Source organism: Scomber japonicus, chromosome 10, assembly GCF_027409825.1.
Source record: "Scomber japonicus isolate fScoJap1 chromosome 10, fScoJap1.pri, whole genome shotgun sequence".
NCBI lineage: Eukaryota > Metazoa > Chordata > Actinopteri > Scombriformes > Scombridae > Scomber > Scomber japonicus.
Window position 1 is genome coordinate 11827313 of NC_070587.1, and position 25572 is coordinate 11852884.

Below are 25572 nucleotides of genomic sequence, written 5' to 3' on the forward strand. Positions count from 1 at the left end.
CCTTGCCTGAGAGTGCCTTTTTTCTACATCTGACATTTGTGATTGCAGCTTCCATTCAGTTTTGTTTTGATCATCAGAAAGCCTCCCACGTTGCTCAAACCAGGATTGTCTGGTGTGTAGCTCTCAAGTACTTGAGAACAGCTGAGGTTAATCTCTGTTCTTTAGTGCCTGAGCTGTTACTGGTTGATCTTCAAGTTTGGCCTCAGAGGGCAAGAAACTCAGGGTCAGTCATAAGTGAGCACTAAATATGGGAAAAAAACCCCAAATCACATATCACCAGAGCACAGCACAGGAATAACCCTGACCTGCTGGATTTACATTTTCCATCAGCCATTCTTTTGTTTGATTTTGCTTTTGTTCTAGTGTACTGATGCAACTACTGGGACTTTTCTTTGTTTATCAAGCCTGACCCCCATCTCACGAACACTGTGCCGCTTTAGGGAGGAAGGATCTTGTGGGAGGAAGAGTAAGCAAGTAATTGTTTACCGAACAGCAGATTAATTGCTGTTAAGGTCTCAGGCTAATTATGGCCCAAGAAACCAAATCAGCGACAAATTTCATTACATTATCTTATGTATGTGTGTATGTGTGTATGTGTGTGTGTGTGAGCTAGTAACATACCAATATATTTGTGTCACGTGTAGACACACACACACACACACACACACACACACACACACTTGCTACTTAGTGAAGCAGCAGAGCAGGGGGAGTAATTACAGTCCAGGACAGGTCACTAGGTCTGTGGTTCACCTCAACCCTGAGCACTGAAGCTATTCTGGACCTCTGGGAAAATAGGAGAGGCTGCACTTATAGGCCATCTTCAGTTAAGGGACTAAGAACATTAATTACTCATAGGGTGTCACAACAGCGCAGATAAGACTGTAATTGGTGGGTTTGCCAGAAAACCCCATGAATAAGCTGGTGCCTCTACTGACCACTGTATCAGTGACTTATTTTGAGGATTAGGTTCTTTCACTCCAAGTGCATGGCAAATAACCCCCTGCTAATAAAGATGTATGTTATTTTGTTTTGCACACATGTCAAAGTAATTATACGCTTGGAATTTTATGGTCATATAATGAGGATTGTGGAGAAGAGAGCAGGGGGTTGGCAGCATTCCAGTACATTATGTTTGCATACCGTGACCTAGACTTGGTCCAGATTGCATGTTTGTAGAGAGAGCCAGTGTTACTGCTCAACAGTTGTAATGAGATTATCATTAATCATTTTTCTCTGAACTGTCAAAGTTTTGTGAGTTTTGCGTAAATGTCTAAACTGGTTATGATGATCTTGTCTTTAAGCAACAGGTTAAAAAAAGTCTCCCAATGTGTTAGATGTGTATTTCCTTTATGTTCTTAAGAAAATTGGGAGTTTTACTTTTACTTTCCTCTATGTGTGTTCTTAACTGTAAGTGTTCATTGCAGCAATTTGGAAAAAACAGAAGTACCCATTTATTTTGGAAGACTAAGAAATTTGAAGTTTTCTGGTGTTGCACAATCTGCTATATATAATCAACTTGTTTTCCCGGAAGAGGTCACTTGACAGTTTGCAGCAAGATGTCCTAACCAAACACAAGCACACACAGACACAGACAGGCACAGAGTTTGCACAAAGAAAACATAACCTCTCTCTGCCAGAACAGACACACATGCCTCCCACCTTTTTGTTTTGGAGTTTCCCAGAGTTTAGTCACATCCTAAAATGGGAGGGGATGGGCCATACAAAAATGGGCTCGACTGGAAATGTGTCAATCTAGATAGTAATGAATAAGAGGAAAAGACAAATGTGCTTGAGGGACAGACAGCAGAATCATTCAGAAGAGTGGGTTCTTTGAAGAGTATCATTTTGTTTCATCTCCTTTGGATCTGGACATATTACTCATATTTGAGTACAGCTGTCCAGGTTTGACAGAAAATCTGGTGGAGTGTTTTGTTCTTTCAAAACCACAGGAGATATCTTCAGTGTTTGTGTCAGACTGTGGCCATGTCGACTGACAGTCTGAGCTGCATGTCAAAAGAGGTGAATCCAGAGAGCGTGGAGCTGTGTCCTCTGGGCACGGCAGCTGCCCCTGAGCAGGAGCTGCTGTGTATCTTTGGGACGGGGGACTTAGGGCGCAGCCTGGGCCAGCGTCTGCTCCAGACTGGCTACAGAGTGGTGTATGGCAGCCGCAGACCTCACAGCTGCGGCCCCTTGCCTCAGGGAGCTCAGGTACAACACATGGCACGGCATGTTCTCAAACCTTTTCTGGGCTTTATTTTTGATGATTATAACTGAGATTTGATTCTTCAGAATGTGTGTAATGTGTTAGTTCTGAACAGAGTCCAAAAACTGTGTGAATGAAGCCAAAGTGCAACGTCAGTGCTGGGAAAAACAAAGCAGTTCTTATCAGGTTTTGAAAGCTGACTAAGCTAAACAAGGTCACTTATAATGTCTGTGTTTGTGTGTGTATCTGTGTTTGTGTGTGCTACATTCTGCTGCATTTTGTTTTCATCTTTTGTGTACTATGTAAATGAATAGTTCATGTGCTTAACTAGTGAACTGTCACTGAACATGCTGAGCCAGTTATTACTGAGTGTACTGCCACAAGTAATGACCATGCATGACAACAATACTGTTTGTGTGTATTGTGCAGGTGATGAGCCATGCAGCTGCTGCCCAGTCAGCCAGTATGGTGTTTATTTGTGTCCACAGAGTACACTACAACTTCCTGGAGATGCTTGCACCTCATCTGAGGGGGAAGGTACCCTGTTGCAAAGTCAGATGCCATTGTGTGACATAGCAGTTTTCTCATTTTTATCTTTTCATCTACTCGATTAATCTTATTGATTGGAAGGTGCTGGTGGACGTCAGCAACAACCTCAAGAAGAATCTATACCAAGAGGCCAATGCTGAGTATTTGCAACGGTAAGAGCAAATTAGGCAAAAATGTACCTGTAATATAGAAAAAATGTGGTTTGCATCACCAACTACATGAAGCAAATGTTGTTTGTTGTCCAGGCTGGTTCCTGGATCGCATGTAGTGAAAGGTTTTAACACCTTGTCTGCCTGGACCCTGCAGAACGGACCTTCAGATGCCAATAGACAGGTACTTGTGTTGCTGTTGTTCTGTTTCCAAGTAATGTCTCTCTATTTGAATTTAAAAAAAATGCTATTATTGAAATTGAAATATTGATAATTAGATTTGTTAGCATACTGTCTCTTCGTTGGCAAAGTGTATTGGCAACAAGCTGAAATTTAAAAGATACCAAATTAGGTTTTCTTCTTCTGGCTTTTAGGAATTCATCTTTTTTTTCCCCCAATGGTGACAGATCTCATTTTAGAATTAATCTGCTTGGTAATGCTTGTCAAATTATTCCTCCACTGCAGAGCTACAAGCATTGACAATTGTCTCATGTGTTCACACAGTGGGGTGCTGACCAACAAGTTAAAAATAATAGTCTCTTGCAAACTGGAAAGAATTTCAGTCCAAATTATATTATTAACTCGTTTTGAAGTTTTGATCAAACTGAGTCAAAGTAAAAGCAGCCAAATCTGAGGAGTCAGCCTTATGTCTTTGCTGTGAGTGCCATCTCTGATGTATCCTCGAATCAATTAACTCCACAGTTGCTCTTAGATCTAAGCTTCCCATCGCATGCTTTGCTTTCTCGCTCTGTACTGCAAAGCTGCAGCATATGTGGGTTTTTCCTGTTTCATTTTGATCTGTTTGTGCAATCCCAGAGGACAATAAAACCACACAGGAGTGCATGTGTCTGTTGTGTGGGTGTATGGGTGTGTGTGTGTGTGTGTGTGATTGAGTGGGGTGTATGTTTATGTATTGGTGTATTTGGAGAACCATCGACTACATCACATAGGTGTTGACTGAAAATTGTATATTGCTACTGTAGTTTCTACCTGCCTTCTTTCACCAAATTTAGCATTTTATACAGGAAGCCACAGCAAGTACTTTTATGTTCGATCCTCTGGAGTCAGAGTCATCCTTTCATCATTGCATGTGTAAATCCATAAACATAAATGCATAAAGATAAAATAATGAAGACATACATTAGGGTTTCAAAAACTGTGAATGTTTGCAGGTTTACCTGTGTGGGAACAGTGCTGAGGCAAAACAGGCAGTGGCAGAAATGGCCACCAAGCTGGGCTTCAGTGTTCTGGACCGGGGGTCTCTGTCAGCAGCCAGAGAGCTTGAGGACTTCCCTCTGCAGCTGTTCCCAGAGTGGAGGCTGCCTCTAAAACTGGCCTTTGGCCTCACTGCCTTCTTCTTCTTTTACCTGCTTATTAGAGATGTCATCTATTCGTATGTTGAAAAGAAGACCGACATCTCCTTCAGAATCATGGTGTCCCTGGCCAACAAGGTAAAGCCTGTTTAGTGTCCTGCAGATTGGTAGTTTGTGTTCCTCTTTCAAAGGTAGAAAGCATTCAACTCAAAAATGGTGTCTGTTGTCTTCACAGTAATTTCTTCTGTGTTTATTTTCCATCTTTCAGGTGTTTCCCATTGTGTCTCTCATCATGTTGTCTTTGTGTTACCTACCTGGTATCATAGCTGCTGTCCTCCAGCTCTACAGAGGAACCAAGTACAGGTCAGACATTAAACCTGGACTGTCTGATATTTAGTGCTTCTGCAGAGGTTTTCCAATATGATCTAAAATTATATCATGTAAGTCAAACTGTGGCTGTTCCAGACGCTTCCCTGACTGGTTGGACCGCTGGATGCTGTGCAGGAAACAACTGGGACTGCTAGCACTTGGCTTTGCCTTTCTTCATGTGCTCTACACTCTCATCATCCCTATACGGTATGCATGTGCCCACATCCTCATACTTCAATTCAATTTACATGGTTGCCCATAAAGTTGGAATAAAATATTTTTTACTTCTCCTCATGAAATGATTGTGACGATGTGATTTATTCTTGATAGATAAAGTGTATATATTCTCAAAATTGTATTGAGCAATCTCAATGCACCAGGTCAAAGGTGATTACTGATGTATATAAATAGGAAAAAAAAAGAGGAATGTGTCTGAAAACAAAATTATTCCAACTTAATGGACGATCGTGTATATGACATGTTTTATTAAATTTTTGTTGTTAAATTCTACCAAAACATATAATAAAAGCTTTGGTAGCTTTTAAAAAAGACATTTTAAATTTAAGGCAAAGTGGTTATCAAGTAATAAAAACTGTAACTGCAATAATACTCAGTTGACACTTAGTAAACCGTATGGTTACAGTGAAGGTTGCAGTATTGCTGAGGAGTTTCTAATATTTAATCTCCCCTCAGTGATATGAATGGGGTTGCAGGGTTGTCGTAGACAGAATAATCATAATGTAAACACTGAAAATAGCAAGCAAAAGGTAGTCAGACAATGATCATAATTATCCTTCAATTTCTTTGAAACTCCATAACTTCTGATATGGGAAAGTGCCTTATCAGAGTAAAAGAAGATTGCTGACTAATGAAAATGTATTATTTCTTGTTAAGCTAAAAATGGAAAGAAAGAAAGAAAGCAGAAAAGAAAAAGACATGATGATAGAGGACATTCAGACTGTCAAAGATGGAAGTCACATGGAAAAGAGCTGTAAAGTTGTTGGAAAACCTTGGAATCCCGGTGGTAATCATGGAGATAGCTCAGTTGTCATCGTGTGAACTAAGCATGTGATGACAGGATGTTTGCAATGGTTTGTGGTGGATTCGGGTTAGGGTTATGGTTACAGTCTGAGGTGTTCCAGGGGAGTTGCAAAAGGGAGACTGAAGTGGTTACTACAGTGATTCAGGGTGGTTGCAAGGCTGTATTGTAGGGTTTGTAGGGTGTAATATACTGTATAATTGTAGCAGTCACAGATAGCAGCAGTACCTTTAATGGCATTAGTGGCAGCACTAATTATAGATAGAATGTTTGTATAAAAATGATTAGCTGAATAGATATTTAATCTAAAAAGGAATTCAAGCTTAAACATAGAAGATGGCAAGTGTAAAGCTGAAGGCTAAAAAGGCTAGCAGGAATCAGGCAAACAAAACAGGCAAGGAGCAGGCAGAAAATCTGTGGTCAAAAAAAACAAACCGGTCTTACACAAGGAAACAGATATGAACAACGCGGGAAAGCAAGTGCACAGGGTAACAAAGACAATCTGGCCAGGAAGATATGGTGGGGCGGGGTTATATACACACAGGGAGGCAAGACACAGGTGAAACAAATAGGTATTCAACTAAGGCGGGAAAAAGAACAAAGAGGGGAAGTAAACTGACAGCACAGAGGAAGACAACAACATAAAATACAGAGTCTGACAGTTGTGTTGTACACTTCCTGTTTATTTTGAAAGTTCATATCTGTTTCCTTGTGTAAGATCGGTTTGTTTTTTCGACTTCAGATTTTCTGCCTGCTCCTTGCCTGTTTTGTTTGCCAGATTCCTGCTAGCCTTTTCGTGTATGACCACCTGCCTCTTCTTTGGGTTAAAGAGCTTGCCTTACTGGACTTTGTACCTCTGCCTTGCTTCCCCTTCTTGCAACTGGGTCCACCCTCACCAGCCGTTACAGTACAGTCTGGCCATGATGGACCCAGCAGAAGGGAATGCAATCCGCCAAGCCCTAGGCACTCAGGAGAGATACATCACCCTAAATGCCATTCGTGCACAAGCAAAAGCCCAATCACAGACAATAGCTGAAATGGCTATGCAGTTGGAACAGTTAACGGCTGTAATCAGTGCACAAACCCAGGCTATTGGGCTGCGCTATATACCCTCTGCTCCTGCTGATGTGCAGCTAACCCCTGCTCCTGCTGACGTGCAGCTACCCCTTGCTCCTGTTCCTGCTGGCGTGCAGCAACTCCCTGTTCCTGCTGGCATGCAGCAACTCCCTGTTCCTGCTGGCGTGCAGCAACTCCCTGTTCCTGCTGGCGTGCAGCAACCCCTTGCTCCTGTTCCTGCTGGCGTGCAGCAACCCCTTGCTCCTGTTCCTGCTGGCGTGCAGCAACCCCTTGCTCCTGTTCCTGCTGGCGTGCAGCTACTCCCTGTTCTTGCTGGCGTGCAGCAACTCCTTGCTCCTGTTCCTGCTGGCGTGCAGCTACTCCTTGCTCCTGCCCCTGCTGGCGTGCAGCTACTCCTTGCTCCTGCCCCTGCTGGCGTGCAGCTACTCCCTGTTCTTGCTGGCGTGCAGCTACTCCCTGTTCCTGCTGGCGTGCAGCAACTCCTTGCTCCTGTTCCTGCTGGCGTGCAGCTACTCCTTGCTCCTGCCCCTGCTGACGAGCAGCAACCCCGGGCTCCGGCCTCTGCCGACGAGCAGCCTGCCTCGGACTCTGCCTCGCACTCTGCCGACGAGCAGCCTGCCTCGCACTCTGCCGACGAGTAGCCTGCCTCGAACTTTGCCTCGGCCTCGCCTGGTTTTAAGCCACCCCCAGCACCTGAGCTCCCCGTATTCCAACTCCCTCATACTCTTAGTCCCAGTGTGCGGACAAGAGGTATTGGATGCCGACCTCCAGAGGGTTCCCGGTTCTGCTTCCGCCGACAGCCTCTGGAGAGGTCCCGTCTCCGTCTCAGCCTCCTTCGCCGGCCACCAGAGCAGTCTGGCCTCAGGTTCCGCTTCCGCCGCCGGCCTCCAAAAGGATCCGGCCTCCGTTTCTGCCTCCGCCGATGGCCTCCAGAGGGGTCCGACCTCAGATTCTGTCTCCGTCGCTGGCCATTGGAGGGGTCCGGCCTCCGGTTATGCTTCCGTCGCCAGCAACTGTGGGTTCCCACTCAGATTCCTGTGTCTGCCGTTCGGCCTCCTGCCCAGCCTCCAGAGGGGTCCCTTCTTCAAAGAGGTTCCGCCATGCTCCACCTTGGCAACCAGCCTCCTGATTGATTATGGGGAGGGGGATTGTCTTTGTTATCCTGTGTACTTGCTTTCCCGCGTTGTTCATGTCAGTTTCCTTGTGTAAGACCGGTTTGTTTTTTCGACCTCAGATTTTCTGCCTGCTCCTTGCCTGTTTTGTTTGCCAGATTCCTGCTAGCCTTTTTTCGTGTATGACCACCTGCCTCCTCTTTGGATTAAAGAGCTTGCTTTACTGGACTTTGTACCTCTGCCTTGCTTCCCCTTCTTGCAACTGGGTCCACCCTCATCAGCCGTTACAGTATTAAAATATAATGTATTAAAAAAACAACTGAAGAAGGAAGGAAACAGGAAAATGTTCAAATAGATTCAAGCCTGTCTCAAAACAATACTCATATGCATATGTACAATTAAATAGCTTTGAATGTTGTCACTTTTGTCTGCACAGATATTATGTGAGATTCAAGATTTCTGCAAGCACCATTTCACAGGTAAGACAACCACATAGTTAGATAACAAGCATGTTTGATAAATTCAAAGCTTTGTGTGTGCATTAACAAATACTTGCTTATTCATACTGTATATAACCATACTTTCAGATGATTTTGGACACATTTCTATGTCTTATTTACTGTCACTTTAAGATCAAAGAGAACAAAACCAAAGAGTTTGACACCACTACGGCGTGGCGCACTGACTCTTACTATGCTGTGGGGATTCTGGGATTTGGCCTGTATGTCCTGCTGGGAATAAGCTCTCTCCCTTCGGTCAGCAATGCTCTTAGCTGGAGGGAGTTCAACTTCATACAGGTGTGTACAAGCATGTGTGTCCAAGTCATATGATACGTGTGGGCTTTAGTGTGTCTGCACATTCACAGTGATGCAGAATACAGAACTCTTCTGTAGCTGTGTGGGCCATCAGCATTTGGCACAATCATCCTGTGAAATACTTGCAGTCACAACTGGAGGAACAAGTCTGGGATTTTTTATAGCCTTTTCCGGATAGGCACTGTGGTCTGTCAATCAGATTTTCCTTTAGGTATATTTTGATGTCCGTGTCTGTGCGTTTACAGGAATTATTAAATGGCATGGTATTTTGCATTTCAGTTATAAACCTAATTTTTGAAATTTTCTCCCAGAAACCAAATGTCTGTATTCTGATCACATCCTCACATACATACGCCCACAAATTAAAACACTAAATGTGGGTACTCTCCATTTAAATGTGCACTTAAATACACTTACTTTCAACAAAATGAGAGATAGCAAAGGCTTTCACACCTTTTGCAGCCAACAAATTTGGCACTCTGAGACTGCAAAGAAAAGTGAATGGTAGGCAAGCACTTTGCTGGTCATTTTAGATACGTTTCTATGACACCTTCTGAGCCAGCTTTTAATAAAATGAATACAAACAAGCTCATTTGGGAAATTTAATTTTGGACAACTGATTATCCCACCACTTCACCGTGGCCTTGAAAAGCAGCAAATGACAACTAGATTGATGTTTCAGTTAACATAGTGATACATGCTCACACTATCAAACAGGTGTGGTTGGTATCCAACTAGAATGTGCCTACTGGATATATTTTAAAGTATGTTATGACATTTTTTGTATACTGCTGCTATACTATTGCATCTGTTTATGCTCTAGGCTGCTGAGGTTAGTGTCGAAATTGACGTAGAAGCTTCTGGACCTTTAAAGAATGTGGATACTGGCAGCAAAATTATGTTCCCCAATCTCCACATCATGTCCTTTAGCCAAGATTCAAACTATGAGTCATGAGAAAAACTTCTCTTAAAATTTCCAGCTTCCTAATAGAAGTAATCTGTTTAATGTGTGTAAGTAATATTCCATCCTTCCCTTTCACACTCATGTGGCAAGACAAAAATGTTTACCCTTTTCCGACTTTGACCAATTGAAAATATAATCAGCCTCACTACAGGGAACACACTCATTCATAAATGTAACTGGGTCATGTCAAGCTCATTTCCTCATTCCACACCCCTCCCCTTTACTCCAGCCCAAATTAGAGCAATGATTTAAATGTTAAGTTATTCATCAAATGTAATTTGGGGAGGCTTACATTATTCTAGCCACAGTCTTTAGGTTATGTGCATGTGTATGGAATGGATCAACATGCCTGTAAATGTGTGTGTGTGTGTGTGTGTGTGTGTGCACCAACAGTAGTTGAATTACCTCTAAGTACCTCTGTGCACACAAAGTAGATGAATGCGTGCAGATGTGTAGGTCAAATACTTGTCTCTCTAAAGGTCAGTCTTTCACAGTCCAGCTTACTGAGCCTATTACACGGTAATTATACTGTGTGACTGTGTGTATGTACACTGTGAATGTAAAGGTATGTGTCTTAACTGGTTTTCCTCTCTTCCAGTCCAAGCTGGGCTATGTGACCTTATTCTTCTGCACCTTTCACACGTACTTGTATGGCTGGGACAAGTTTCTTCGCCCCTCTTCCTACAAGTGGTACACTCCTTCGGGCTACATGCTCGGTCTGGTGGTGCCTTCTGTGGTGCTGGTTCTCAAGCTGCTGCTCCTTGTGCCTTGTGTTGACCGCAGCCTCACCCGCATTCGACAGGGCTGGGAGAGGACCCAACCAGATGACGACAACAAGACAACACTGCTAACATAGGAGTGTCAGACACAGATACAAAGACCATGCACTGAAAACGTGACTTGCCTTTTAAGAGTTCTGTGATCAGATAACTCCAGCTCATTTCAATGTCATAGATCCTATACTTTACACCTACTGTTCTGCTCTCAACAGAGAAATTAGATTGAAACTCCTGTTAGAGTCTCTTTGCACCACCATGTTGGAATTGATCCATTTTACAACCATATTACATGATATAATGTTACTGTCAATGTTCTCAGCAGTTCTAGAAATACCTTGGACCCACATACAGGCATAGACACACACATTAAACTGATATACTGCATTTCAAGCAGCATGACCTTTGTCTTTGTTAGTTTAATTGCCCCATGTATATAACTCTCTTTATGTTGGGCTATGTTTATTGGATTTATTTTTCATCCAGTTCTGTTTTTACTTTTGGAATTGGTTCTCAGTGTTTTTGTTCTTCTTAATTAATGTTCCAATATGTAAAGTGTAACCACTGTGAAATGCTCTTAAAACAAAAAACTTCAGTGCGACTGAATACCATTGTCTTGTCTTTCTTGCTCTCTCCCACCAACTACCTCCTGTCTTGAAGCTCAGTCTAACAGAGTTTTTCCCCAATGAGTTGAGTGTGCTCTCTCTAGTCATCTTGCTCTGATCCCTTGCCAGGGTTCATCCCTGTGGCTCATCCGATGCTGTTCTCCAGGAAACATTCACTCTGAGCTGTAGGCTTCTCACCAGTCCCTACCGGATTTCATCACATCAGTGGAGAGAGGACTGACTCCTCCTTCACACAAGTTAAGCATTAAGTCCTCTGCTGAGACGATAATATTTGGATGTGACAGTATAGATAGGCCCTTGTTTTTGTGCTGCAGAAAGTCATTTTTGCTGATCGAGAACAGAGTGAATAAAGCATAGCGCTCTGATAATTGGTAGTTGTTAGTGATGCATGATCAAGCATTCATACAAACTGACAACCAGGCGTGCACACTTGCAGGATGCCGTTATAAACAGGGTGTGAACTACAGAGGAGCCAGGGGGATTTGACTTCTCTTAATAAAAACATGATTTGTGAAATTTTGTTTCTAAAGCACTAACATTATTTCTGCCACACATTTCTCTTACATATTTGTATCTTCATGATGATCATGTGTATAATTAGGATATTACTGATGTGTGATTTATGCAGGAGGGCGATTCATCACTAATTCACTTTAGTGAAGATGCCAGCATGCATGCTATTCTAGGCTTCACCATTGAAGCACGTTGGCGCAATGTCATAAACTTAACTGACTTGAACTCAAACTGAAAGACAAACTTTCTTAGTCCCATTCAGTCTGTGTGCCGAATCACCATTACTCATTTCTTTGTTTTGTAATCAGTAGTCAGATATGTTGAAAAGAAATGAGGACAAGAAACTTTAGCCTATAAAAAGGAGAATGAAGAACGCACAGAACATCTCTGATAAGTGAGAGGTGTTACTCACAAGTGATCAACCTTTAATCTAAATGTACCGATAACAGTCACACAGTCATTTAGGACTGACTTCAGATAATACAGTATTCTCATGCTGCAGTAGAATGATTGACACAATTTTACATACAACAAATAAAAGAAAAAAAGAGGAAGGAAAGAATAAAGAAATTACTGCTGTCAGCCATATGCATTTGCAATACAGAACAATATGTATTTCAGCATTAGGATGACTTTTCAGTGCATGTTTTGTTGATCCAATGGAGAAATACTGTGTGGGGTAATGCTGACACTATAGGAATCTGAAAAGAAAAAAAAGAAGAAAAAGTAGAAGTAGATAAAGGAAGGAAAAACACCCAGACAGAAATGAGGAAGCAGTGAGTGTACAAAAATCCCACTCCAAATCACTGTTGCTCACAAAATTCAGATGCAAAATTTCAAGGTAAGATCATCCAATGCAAAACTTAAAAAAACATTTAAAGTGATTGTGTTACAAATTAATTTTAACTGTATTGTATTTATTGCCGTAGGCCAAGCCAAATAACTAAGTTAATTTAGATAATACTGGATCAAATCTGGCTGTTTTTTCCATTGTGCCTTTTTGTCATTTGTTGTGTTAGATGAAGTTGTTTCTCCTGCTGGTGACGCTGACAGCATGTGCTGCTACTCCCCAAGGTAAAAATGTCTTCATTCAACCCAGGGAATCAAACATCACGATAAAGTTGCACATAAGATGGTTTATAAGAGTTTGTTGCCTTTTTGTATTCACCTTTAAACTCACTTTTCCTACTTATCTGTCACACAATACTCTTTTGGATATAGATCCCCCCAGTTTAAAAGTACGACGGCGTATTAAGGCCATTATGTAAAAAAAAAAAAAAAAAAAAAAAAAGAATGAAATCAATAAATACTGACCTGGAGGAGGAGCGGGGTAATATTTCGAGAAAAAAACTCACAAATGTGCGAGATTCTGCCAAGCAATCACCTCACTTTGCAACACTGAAGAGGAGTCGCTCGTGCATTATGGGTTTAACAATAAGGAGATACTTGTGTAACCGAGGGTTATACTTAAATAGGTTATAAAATGAAGACACAGCTAGGCTCCGCTGCTTGAACAGGACGATCAGGACTTCTGATCGCACGTTTGCTGCACAACCCAGGCCGTTCTCATCTTCTGTTCGTATGATATTAATTTCGTGCAATGTCTTTTCAAAGTCCAGATGCTTACGATGATATGATGATTCTAGGCTAAGATAACAAACACATGGTTAGAGTCAATTTATGTTTATTCTGGTTGAGCATTGACACAGTGAAGATCTGTTTTATTTTGAAGGATAGAACGGAGGTGGATGTGCATACACTCACTCAAGCAGCGGAACCTGTGTTTTAATTTTATAACCTATTTAAGTATACCGCTCGGTTACACAAGTATCTCCTTATTACTAAACCCAACTGAAAAGCACAATTAGTTCTTCCACGGCAGGCATAATGCACAAACGACCTCTCTCCAGTGTTGCAAAGTGAAGAGATTTCTTGGCAGAATAAAACACTTTTTTTCTCGAAATATTATCCCCCCTCCTCCAGGTCAGGTTTTTTTTTTTTTTTTTTTTTTTTTTTTTTACATATATGACCCTAATACGCTGTCCTATGAAAGAAATGTGGATTTTGCATGATATTAAAAGTAGGACATATATCAATTGTCTTGGTATCAACACATGAGCAGAAAAGTTAATAATGATGTATTTAAAATGCTTTGCTTTCGAACTTGGTGGCTTTTATAGTTTTGTTTAACTACATTTTTTAAAATTCTGGAAATTTGCTTGACTTTACTCAGCCAAAACACTCATTCCAGTTTAAAACAATAACTAGTTGCTTATTTGCAGAAGTAATGATCTACGTATGATATATATATATATATACACACATATATATATATATATATATATATATATATATATACATACATATATATATATATATATATATATATATATATATATATATATATATATATATATATGTATATATGTATGTATGTATATATATATATATATATATATATATATATATATATATATATATATATATATATATATATATATATATATATATATATATATATATATGTATATATATATATATATATATATATATATATATATATATGTATATATATATATGTATATATATGTATATATATATATGTATATATATATATATATATGTATGTATATATATATATATATGTATGTATATATATATATATATGTATGTATATATATATATATATATATATATATATATGTATGTATATATATATATATATATATATATATGTATGTATATATATATATATATATATATATATGTATGTATATATATATATATATATATATATATGTATGTATATATATATATATATATATATATATGTATGTATATATATATATATATATATATATATATATATATATATATATATATATATATATATATATATACATACATATATATATATATATATATATATACATACATATATATATATATATATATATATATACATACATATATATATATATATACATACATATATATATATATATACATACATATATATATATATATATACATATATATATATATACATATATATATATATATATATATATATATATATATATACATATATATATACATATATATATACATATATATATATATATATATATATATATATATATATATACATACATATATATACATACATACATACATATATACATATATATATATATATATATATATATATATATATATATATATATATATACATACATATATATACATACATACATACATATATACATATATATATATATATATATATATATATATATATATATATATATATATATTGGTTGGTGCTTGACATTTTTGCAACCTACAATCTTTAAAGTTCTCTCTTGAATCTTGAATGATGAAGTGGTGAGGAGTGTTTACATGTACAAACACATTTCAAGAGTCAGCAGCTCATACGGCACATATGAATGTGAAAATGTGTTTTCCCAATTTTCTGTCAAATTATTCTTTACAAAACTATACAGTAAATTCATCACGTCTCAATGTTACCACAGTTCATATAGACTATTCATTTTGAGCTTCAGCTTTGTTATATTATACTAAAAAACTAATATTTTTCTCAAAGTCAAACCATTACAGAAATTCTGCCTGTCTGTTTTCAGACCTGACTGGGAAAATGTTCACTTTCACACAAGAAACCAACACCGCTCATGTGAAGCTGAATGCGTCAAGACAGAGTTTCAGTGCTGTAACCGTCTGTCACAGGTAGTGACATGAAAGTGAATGTGACAAATACATAAAATAGTCTACTGTATCTCTGACTGTGCAGTATCATGCATGATCATTTATTCTTGATGCTTGCAGATCTTTTACAGACCTCAAAAGAGACCACACCCTTTTCTCCATGGCCACACCCTCTTTTGCTAATGATTTCCTGATTTACTGGGACAACACAAATAAAGAGCTTAAGCCCCATGTTAGGGACAAAATGGTGGCATACGGAGGGATGGATTACAAGCTGAACATGTGGCACTCTATTTGTTCCACGTGGGATTCTGGGTCTGGACTGGTGCAGGTGTGGTTTGATGGACAACCTTCAGTTAAGAAATTTGGCATATCTGGAACAACCATCACTGAAACTCCTATAATTATTTTAGGACAGGTACGGTTGCAATGATAGTTAATGGTTTTTCAACAAATTCTATATAATGTAACTCTTTATTGCTTGTCATAGTGTTTACATTTAAGTAAAAGTGTAGCTTTCATTTACTGAGTCCCAACTCTTTGCAATCTGTACAGGAACAGGACTCCCATGGTGGAGGGTTTAACGCCAAGCAGTCGTTTACTGGCATGATGTCTGATGTCCACATGTGGAACTACATCCTTTCCCCCTGTGAGATCCAGAAATATGTGGATGAACAAAACTTCACCCCAGGAAATGTGCTCAACTGGGGGGCACTGGAGTATGACATTGTAGGCAGAGAAAGAGTGCTGATAGAAAACAAACAAATGACCTGTCAGTAAACTTTAGAAACAACACTATCAAGATCTTGCAAAATCTAAATTCACATTCTTGGTATTGTTACTGTATGTCCAAGACGAAGTGAAAGTTACCATTGTCAACATTTTTTTTTTTTGTGAATAATTGTTTTATTGAGATTTTAGTTTCACAAGACAAAGTCAGACAGCAAAAACATTTGTAACATATCCCTCCCTCCCTCCCCCTGACGGCATTCCCCTCCCTCCCCTCTTGATCTAGTGTCTCACACTTTTATTGAATGTCCTCATTCTGAACTGATCTGCTCCATTATAGCTGAAGCGGCTCTCTTCCATGTGTCCAGTGTAGAACTTTTAGCTTTGTTCACCCGTGCCGTAGACAGTTCTAACATGACCACATACTGAAAGTATTCCAGCCATTTCCTAGCGTACAGTTTGTGAGAAAATAAGTTGATTTTACTGACATCTTGACAGTGAGGTGAGGTATATTGGACACTTGAAAAAACCCAAACCTAATCTTTAATTTACTGCAGTAAAAAGCATTAGAGGGGGTTATCTCTGATGACGTATGTCTTTGACAATAATGTAAAGTCCAAATAAAAAAAGAGAAGTGCAGAACTTCCCTGGATGTATTACCAAATCATGACGTTCAGCAGGACATTGCAACACGCATAGTTCTTCATTTAATGTCAGTTAGGGTTATCAGGGTGTGCAATTGTTTATGGTCGCTAAATGTATTACTGAACAGTTCTCATCTCCTAGATTTTCATACTGGAACGCTAATCAAAGACGGAAAAAAAAGAGAAAAAAAATAAAAAACACTGTTTTACAAAAGTTGACAAATATGTGACAGGACTTGATCTAATATAATCACTCTTCTACAAAAACATATATCATTCTTTACTACAGTGTCTTGGTTTCCTTGGTTTTTCTGTGTGGTTCAGTCTCTGCAATGTTCTCAGACTAAGGCTAAATGGTGATAAAGTTGCTTCATGCCTGCTTTTTCAAAATAGGTAATTGCTTTTTAACACGTTAGACATAACAACATGGTGACAATATCAGGGCTGTGATCAGGGCTATCTGCCCCCTAGAGTCCAAAAATGGGTAAATGCAGATAAATGCAGTTCTACTATTTCTATCAATTTTCAAAGACTTAAGCCCATTTGTTTTTTATACACTGAAATAAACATTCTTAAGTAAATGGGACTGCAAAGTTACTCCCTATATGTGAAAGGAACTATACCAAAAATACTGCTGAAGGCCGTTTCTCCATGTTTCATAATTTATTTGATAATAAATCACTCACACGTCTCCCATGGATCCACTGTATCTGAACAGAAAGTGGGGCTTACAGTCAGCACAGTCTAGGCTGATAATTAACAACAACACTGTGGTTGTCTGTGGTACTTTGACACCAGTGTTACTGTAAGTATCTATCACACATAAATTACTGTACATTACATGTCTCTGAGTAACCTATTTGCTTATAAAGCTCCATCAGTTAAGACATAGTGTGTGATAGAAGGACAAAGCTAATGAAGAGAAACTGAATGAAACCAACCTGACTTTCTGAATCTCTACATTTTGAGCCCCACATACTTAATTACAATACAGGTACTGTGGATGTGTGGCTGTGATGAGCAACTTGATTGAGATTGTTTGGGTTCTCAAGGTAACAGGCAACTGGTTTGTCTGTATAGATAGTCAGCAGTTATTTTTTGCATGTAAAACAGTTAAATCAACTCAAGTAATAATTAAATAATACATTTTATAAATTGACATGCAGAACAATCAACTACATTTTTAAACAAAAACACATGTTTAAAATATTGGTTACAGGTGCTTTAATTGTTTTATAGTGACTAAATAGGTGCAAGTCTAAGTGTATGCTTTATGAGACAGTGTTAAAAAGAAATACTTCAAACAATATTCAATGACTTCACTTTTATACAGAATGGTCCCCAAAATCACACATTAATAGTATCCTGTTAGTTATACTACAACACTTACTTTGAACAAAAGGATAGGGGTTATTGATTGATTCATTTTTTAAGACAACCAGCTTTACTTAGAGACCAATTTTGTCCAGCTTGGAAGACAGCTCCTTTTAGTGAAAATAAGGTTGTAGCTCATTTTCTATTTCACTACAATAGTGTTGTACATACACAAGAGAGACTTCCAGGCATGCATAAGTTTAAAATAATTATTTTACCTCCAGAACTGGAAATACAAAAGCAAAAGCAGCAGTCTACAGGCGGTTACACTACTGATTTCCACTTTAGTGAATTACTAGGTGAAGTACTTGATGTACTAGGTAGAGTACTGTTTAACATTCTTCCATTTAACTTGGAAAAACTACAATATAAATCTAATATTTGCATTACAGATAGTCCATTGCTCCCACACGTTCATTATAGATCTATGTTGCTATTTTTATACGTCTTTAACATTTTTGCTCACCTGGAATACAGAACCAGTAGCACATTAGCTTAGTGTTGCTACATACTACAGACTGACAGTGTACTGAATGACACACATTCCTGCACCTTGCCTGAAGGACCCTTAAACTGCCCAAAGTGCCTGTGAGATAACAAATACATTATTACAATTGCTCTTTCAAATGAACATGTATCAGATTATGAATGAACACAATAACCTAAAATAATAAAAATAATACATGAGAACAGAGGGTGAAGGGTGGTTTGCATTTGCGTTGCAGTGTGTTTGCCCTTGGCGGCCACCATACAACTGAAGAAGAAATGAGGGTATATACATCACAATTCTACACACTGTTGCACACAACAACCTGACACAAGATTCAAGATGAGATCAAGGCATCATACACATTGCAAACTAGAGGAATTTAATATGACTGCATCATATACAACCATTTAAAACCTGTTCTACCTGTATTGGATGTTGAAGCAGATCAACATAAGTAAAATCAAATGTATTTATAATCTGTTAGACAGTGAGACAGAAGGTTAGGCTACTGCTCTAAGGGAGGAAGGACTGATTTTCACATTTAAGTTTTTTCCATTAGGCTATTTATTTTTTTATTTTTTTCAAACTTCATGTTTCACTGTTCAATGTTCAATATTAAAGTGTTTATCTTCAACAATAAATAGCCTAATAATAAACCAGTGTTTTACTGCTTTGCATGTCTTCCAAGCCTATGATAATGTGAATGAACTCATGTTGACAATAATTTGTTGACACAAAAGAAATGGCAATTGCATATCACTTTCACCTACACAGGACACACAGCTAAGTAGTTAGCTTTCTATTAGCACTTTATTTTTTAATTTTACATTAATTTCCATATTGTGTAAAGGACCGGAAAAAAAAAACCATGCTGCCCTTTTCTGGCTTTGAGCCCCTGTCCCTCTATAATCATGTGCACATCCCTGATTTTGTGTATGTACAATTCATTTTCCTCCTACTAACAGGAAATAGCCACACAACATGAGTTTTACATTAAAAGCATCCTCATACCGTATATTGTTAAAATATGTTAAATGTATGATAAATGACCAATTTTGTCAGTAGGAATATATTTATTATGTTTGTGATGATAACAAGTTTTTTTGTTTTTAATTTAAAAATCACAATACAGAAAAAATAGCATCTTAAATATGTATTTAGACAATTACTTGTTTATCAACTGGGGAGTCAGGATAAGTAAACAAGTCCAAGGTGCAAGGGCAGAGGCAAAGTCCATAAACATCAAACATCAAAACAGGAAACAAAAGTTTTATTATTGTCTATGAGAAATGGTGAATCTGTAGGCGTTGGTCAGGTGCTGCATGGGGCAAAGTTGAGCTGTGAATTATAGGCATGAGTAATGGTGACACTGTAGCCATACACATATATTACATATATCATTTTTAAATGTTTTTTTTGCAGTTTAATATTAGCCAATCAGTCTAGTTATTAAAATAATTATAGTTTATCTTTTCTCAAAACATATTTTTATGAAACATTTTTGATGCAGTGTGTCTAATGAATACCAGTTTTAGCTACTGTATAATTCATTTGTTTATCATATAGGGTAACTTCCATGAAACTTTGCATTCTGATTTTGAATTTATCTCACACTTTTTAAGATCTGACTGGTAAAATGTTTACCTTCCCGCAAGAAACCAGCACAGCTCATGTAAGACTGACTACATCAAGACAGGTTTTGAGTGCTGTAACCGTCTGTCACAGGTAACACTGTGTTGTCTATGCAAAATAAATGAAACAACCCACTCTACTGTATCTGTGACAATAAAAAGCATCATGCATGACAGTTTTTTGTTATGCCTACAGGTCGTTTACAGACATCAGCAGAATCCACACTTTTTTCTCTTTGGCCACACCATCTGCTTTCAATGACTTCCTCATTTTGAAGAACACTGCAAACAATAGCCTGGGTATACCCATGCTCTCATTCCAGCGAGATTCTACTTTCTAAATTAGCATGGCCACCAAGACAAAATTTTTGCCTGAGATAGGGAACCAATCACAGAACAGAGAGGTGGGCTCAAGATGATGACGACCGTAGAGAGAAAAATGTATTGATCCTGAATCGTATCATACCCCATGTATCTAGATACGTATTGGATCGTCACCAGTATTAATTCATTTTTATTGCAGCATAAGAATTTAACAGTTAGAAATATAAATGAAACCAATGGCTCAGTACATATTAGAACAAAATGAATTGTTATAAATAAATAAATATCCATACAGATTGACATTGCAGTATATGTGATATATCTTGGGTCTGCGGCTAGTTGCATTATTGTCTTCTTTTTATCTTGGTGAAAATGTTTTAAAATGGCACTCTGCACTGCAATCCAGTCTTATGTCCAATCTTTTATAGCTGAAAAGTTTGGTAATAAATAGCACTTCCATTGACAATGTCCTCAACAACAGCTCAACGTGCTCTGATGCAATCTACACTTAGTTATACTTTATGCATTACATCTATCTACTTTAATCTGTAGGCATTTATAAATTCAGCACATTGGTACTGCTGCATCAGTGCCCAGCACTACGTACGTAGTCTAATTTTCAGTTGGAGTTCCAGACTATAGGAAGACTGCTGGTAGAAAATATACAATTGACCTGTCTCTAAACTTTTAAAACCAGACCATCAGTGTCTTACAGACATGTAGTGATAAATTAGGTTTTCTGTACACTTGAGACTGGAATACATTTTAAGCCTATGTGTTGCCTGCATTAATTGGGGTTTAATCTTTTCAGTCCAGGTCAAAGTCCTGGTCATAGTGTGAAACAATCATTTGCCTAGTCAATGTCTATGTTGGAGCCATCATCTAGTACAACAACAGGAAGCAAACACATGGACCCAATGAGGGCAATGAGGAAGAAATGAGGGTATATATATATATATATCACAATCCTACACACTGTTGCAAACAACAACCTGACAGAAGATTCAAGGTGAGATCAAGGCATCATACACATTGCAAACTAGAGGAATTTGACATGATCATTTTTAACCTTTTCTACCTGTATTACATGTTATAGCAGATAAATGATAATAAAATAAAACAACAAATAAAAGCTAATTAATTTGTAACCAATAAGACACTGATAGTGAAAGTATTAGCAACACCAATTTGACTTTATTGCAATTGTGTTGCCTTTAAGGCATACATTTGAATGTGCTTTTATTTTGAAAGGTGTTTATCTTGCTAAGGAAGTTATGGGTTAACAGTTTACTTCATGTTAGTTTGAGGGAGCCAGCTGAATCTGCACACCTGTGTTTCTGTGTTCATCATGTGTAATCCACACTGTAAACGTCACAGAGGCAATGTCGTAAGTAAATAATTTCATAGTTGGATGCATAAATTAATGTTAAAACAAATATTATTTACATGAAAAGGCATTTGATTTGTTTGTATTAAAAATATTTCATTTATATCTATTTAAATTGAGGAAAAACATGTTGCAGAGTAAAATAGTGATTTTTGTATCTTGTCTTGTTACAGTTTTCACTCTGTCCGTGTAACATGATGTAAAAGAGCCACAGTAAACAGCAACTAAAGCTCACTACGACTCAAGTCATCATTTGCAAAGAAGAGTTATAGCTGCAGTTCCTACACTGTAGTGAGGACAACATAGTGAAAAGACATTGAAAATCAGGTGTTGTACATCGTGGTAAGATGGAAGCAAAACAAAGTGACAAGATTTAAGTGGCTAGTAGAAAAAGTTCACAGTCATCTGCATCGTCAACTAGCTCATTAATACGTGCACGTAGGGCAGGAGTGGCAGAAGCTGAAGCAGCTGTGTGGGAAGCAGCAGATGCTAGGGGAAATGGTTTGCTATTGGATGAAGCAGGCCCATCAGAAGAGGATAAAATGGAGTGGACGAGTGATTACATTACTTCTCACTTTGACCTACACTCACATAAAGGCTATCCTTCAACTGACGTCGCAGCTCAAGCGGCCATTAAAACTCACCTGTCATCAAAGCAGTCCCCAGCAAATGAGATATTATTTAGCCCTCGCAATCCTTTTAATCCAGCATGTCAGACCCCTGATTTTCCTAATGAAACATCATATGCTAATAATGCTAGCCGTCCTGCATTAGCCAATGTCAACTTAGACTATCTCTACGTCCCGCCAGCAATCAAAGTGGAAAATCAGGCTTCGTATGGAGAATCTGACCAGCAGAGAGATTCGAAAATGTGTCACTCCAGGCTGAACAAGTCTGCACAGCCCTTCTACCCCCAGTATATGCCAACGACTTCCCACAGTGCATCCACAACTGAACACTTGGCGCAGTACCTGGCTCGGCGCGATCTGATAAATTCAAGTTTATATCAGTTTGATGATAAACTTGAACACTATCGTGCTTGGCAGTCATCATACACCCACATCATACAAGGGCTAAGCCTCACAGCTACTGAGGAGTTGGACTTAATGACGAAATGGCTCGGTAGAGAATCCAGCAACCATGTCAAACATATACGGTCAGTGAAACCCAGTCATGGCAGTCAAAAAGGCCTGGGAAGGCCTTCAGGAATGTTATGCAGCACCTGAAATAATTGAAAAGTCTCTTTTCGACCAGCTTGACAATTTCCCAAGAGTTTCAGGAAAGGAACAGACGAAGCTACGGGAACTAGCAGACTTGCTAATGGAAGTACAGTGTGCCAAGGAGGACGGCTACCTCCCAGCTCTCTCCTACCTGGACACTCCACGCGGCATTGAACCCATAGTTGCAAAACTGCCGTATGGGCTTCAAGAAAAATGGATTTCAGCTGGTTCGAAACACAAGGAAGAAATTGGAAGACAATTTCCACCATTTGAATTCTTCAGTAGGTTCATATGCTATGAGGCACGAAAGAGAAATGACCCTAGCTTTGCTATTCTAAGTGCTAGCGGCTCACCTACAAAGCTTGAACAAACCTTCAAAGGCACAAAGAACCCCATTTCGATCCACAAGACGGAAGTTGCCTCCACAGGCTCAAGTGCAAACAGTCTAGTGAAAGGTGTCAGTGACCCAAACAAAAGCTGTCCAATACATGGCAAGCCACATCCTCTCAAACGGTGCAAAGTTTTTAGAGCCAAGAATTTGGAGGAAAGAAAGACCTTTCTCAAAGAAAAAGGAATCTGCTTTAAGTGTTGTGGCTCAACTGCTCACTTTGCTAAGGACTGTCCAAATGCAGTTAAGTGTATGGAGTGTGATAGCACTTCTCATGATTCTGCCATGCATCCTGGCCCTGCACCTCAAGTTAACCTCTTAACGCACGCTGTTCCATCCACGGGACGGGACGGATGTTAGGAGGTAGCCACACGTTCTTCTGAATGTTTTAAACACCAACCCTTAAACATATATATTCATGCCGTACATTGTTGGAAAGCTTAGATTGCCCTGATTCATTCAAGACCACTCATGACTGGTTGCTCACAGCCGTAATAGTATTAGCGATTAGCTCGGCTAGCCACTCAGCTAAGTGAGAAAAGCTATAATGCCTACATACCTTCAAAGTCTTCCCTTTATCAACAACGATTTTCAAGTCATCAACCGTTAGAGTATAATTTGAATTTTATCCCAATGATAACAGTATTTTTTTCAAAAATAAAAAACTCAAAATGCACTGTTCCAAATTATTATGCACAACACAGTTTCAAAACATTTTATAGGTTGTAAAGAACTGAAAATGGTCATTTGTTGAGTTTGCATAATTACTGAAATCAAAATCTATTTCAATAAAAAAAACATTTTAACAGGCCAAGTTACATGTTAACATAGGACCCCTTCTGTGATATCACCTTCACAATTCTTGCATCCATTGAACTTGTGAGTTTCTGGACAGTTTCTGCTTGAATGTCTTTGCAGGATGTCAGAATAGCCTCCCGGAGCTGCTGTTTTGATGTGAACTGCCTCCCACCCTCATAGATCTTTTGCTTGAGGATGCTCCAAAGGTTCTCAATAGGGTTGAGGTCTGGGGAGGATGGGGGCCACACCATGAGTTTCTCTCCTTTTATGCCCATAGCAGCCAGTGACACATGAGATGGTGCATTGTCATGCATGAAGATGATTTTGCTACGGAAGGCACGGTTCTTCTTTTTGTACCATGGAAGAAAGTGGTGAGTCAGAAACTCTGGCCCAAAACATGACTCCCCCACCTCCTTGTTGACGTCACAGCCTTGTTGGGACATGGTGGCCATTCACCAACCATCCACTACTCCATCCATCTGGACCATCCAGGGTTGCACGGCACTCATCAGTGAACAAGACTGTTTGAAAATTAGTCTTCATGTATTTCTGGGCCCACTGCAACCGTTTCTGCTTGTGAGCATTGGTTAAGGGTGGCCCAATATTAGGTTTTTGCACAACTGCAAGCCTCTGGAGGATCCTACACCTTGAGGTTCGTGGGACTCCAGAGGCACCAGCAGCTTCGAATACCTGTTTGCTGCTTCGTAATGGCATTTTAGCAGCTGCTCTCTTGATCCAACGAATTTGTCTGGCAGAAATCTTCCTCATTATGCCTTTATCTGCACGAACCCGTCTGTGCTCTGAATCAGCCACAAACCTCTTCACAGTACGACGATCACGCTTAAGTTGTCGTGAAATATCTAATGTTTTCATACCTTGTCCAAGGCATTGCACTATTTGACGCTTTTCGGCAGCAGAGAGATCCTTTTTCTTTCCCATATTGCTTGAAACCTGTGGTCTGCTTAATAATGTGGAACGTTCTTCTTAAGTAGTTTTCCTTTAATTGGGCTCACCTGGCAAACTAATTATCACAGGTGTCTGAGATTGATTTCAGTGATCCAAAGAGCCCTGAGACACAATATCATCCATGAGTTTAATTGAAAAATGAAAAAAGAAATGTTTATGACACTTAAATCCAATTTGCATAATAATTTGGAACGCGGTGTACAGCTTTGGTAACCTGTTGAAAAATAACTCTGAAAAATTCATCTTTTGGTCTTTTGACTCCAAATTTGGACTGCATGAAGCCAAGACCTGTGGCTGTGGCCTCATTGTGTCTATATCCCGCCGAGAGGTCCCTGAATGTCTGTACACGTCATTGTATAGGCAAACCTATGGGCGAGTAAACAACCC

The 25572-nt window shown here is 38.8% G+C and overlaps 3 protein-coding genes across 3 annotated transcripts in view; 2 read left to right on the forward strand and 1 right to left on the reverse strand.

Moving 5' to 3' along the window:
- The window catches only part of LOC128366018 (protein FAM8A1-like), a 305711-nt gene that overhangs the window by 68601 nt on the left and 211538 nt on the right, over positions 1 to 25572 (reverse strand). The window lies entirely within an intron of this gene.
- Positions 1755 to 10975, forward strand: LOC128366016 (metalloreductase STEAP4-like). The gene is made up of 10 exons (XM_053326662.1): positions 1755 to 2211; positions 2636 to 2743; positions 2837 to 2907; positions 3001 to 3088; positions 4077 to 4355; positions 4486 to 4580; positions 4683 to 4793; positions 8251 to 8293; positions 8447 to 8611; positions 10192 to 10975. The coding sequence occupies exons 1-10, from the start codon at positions 1987 to 1989 to the stop codon at positions 10447 to 10449; spliced, it is 1443 nt and encodes a 480-aa protein (XP_053182637.1). The 5' UTR covers positions 1755 to 1986; the 3' UTR covers positions 10450 to 10975.
- LOC128366022 (serum amyloid P-component-like) lies at positions 12284 to 16195 on the forward strand. The gene is made up of 5 exons (XM_053326669.1): positions 12284 to 12349; positions 12528 to 12582; positions 15153 to 15255; positions 15355 to 15652; positions 15790 to 16195. Exons 1-5 carry the CDS (start codon positions 12335 to 12337, stop codon positions 16012 to 16014), a joined length of 696 nt encoding a protein of 231 aa, XP_053182644.1. The 5' UTR covers positions 12284 to 12334; the 3' UTR covers positions 16015 to 16195.

Excerpts from the sequence above, each read along its gene's own strand:
- LOC128366016 (XM_053326662.1), top strand. The coding sequence starts at position 1,987 with ATGTCGACTGACAGTCTGAGCTGCATGTCAAAAGAGGTGAATCCAGAG. Across the intron at positions 2,908-3,000 it reads AATGCTGAGTATTTGCAACG|GCTGGTTCCTGGATCGCATG; the intron begins GTAAGAGCAAAT and ends TTTGTTGTCCAG. Across the intron at positions 4,356-4,485 it reads TGGTGTCCCTGGCCAACAAG|GTGTTTCCCATTGTGTCTCT; the intron begins GTAAAGCCTGTT and ends TCCATCTTTCAG.
- LOC128366022 (XM_053326669.1), top strand. Across the intron at positions 12,583-15,152 it reads ATGTGCTGCTACTCCCCAAG|ACCTGACTGGGAAAATGTTC; the intron begins GTAAAAATGTCT and ends GTCTGTTTTCAG. Across the intron at positions 15,256-15,354 it reads GCTGTAACCGTCTGTCACAG|ATCTTTTACAGACCTCAAAA; the intron begins GTAGTGACATGA and ends TGATGCTTGCAG.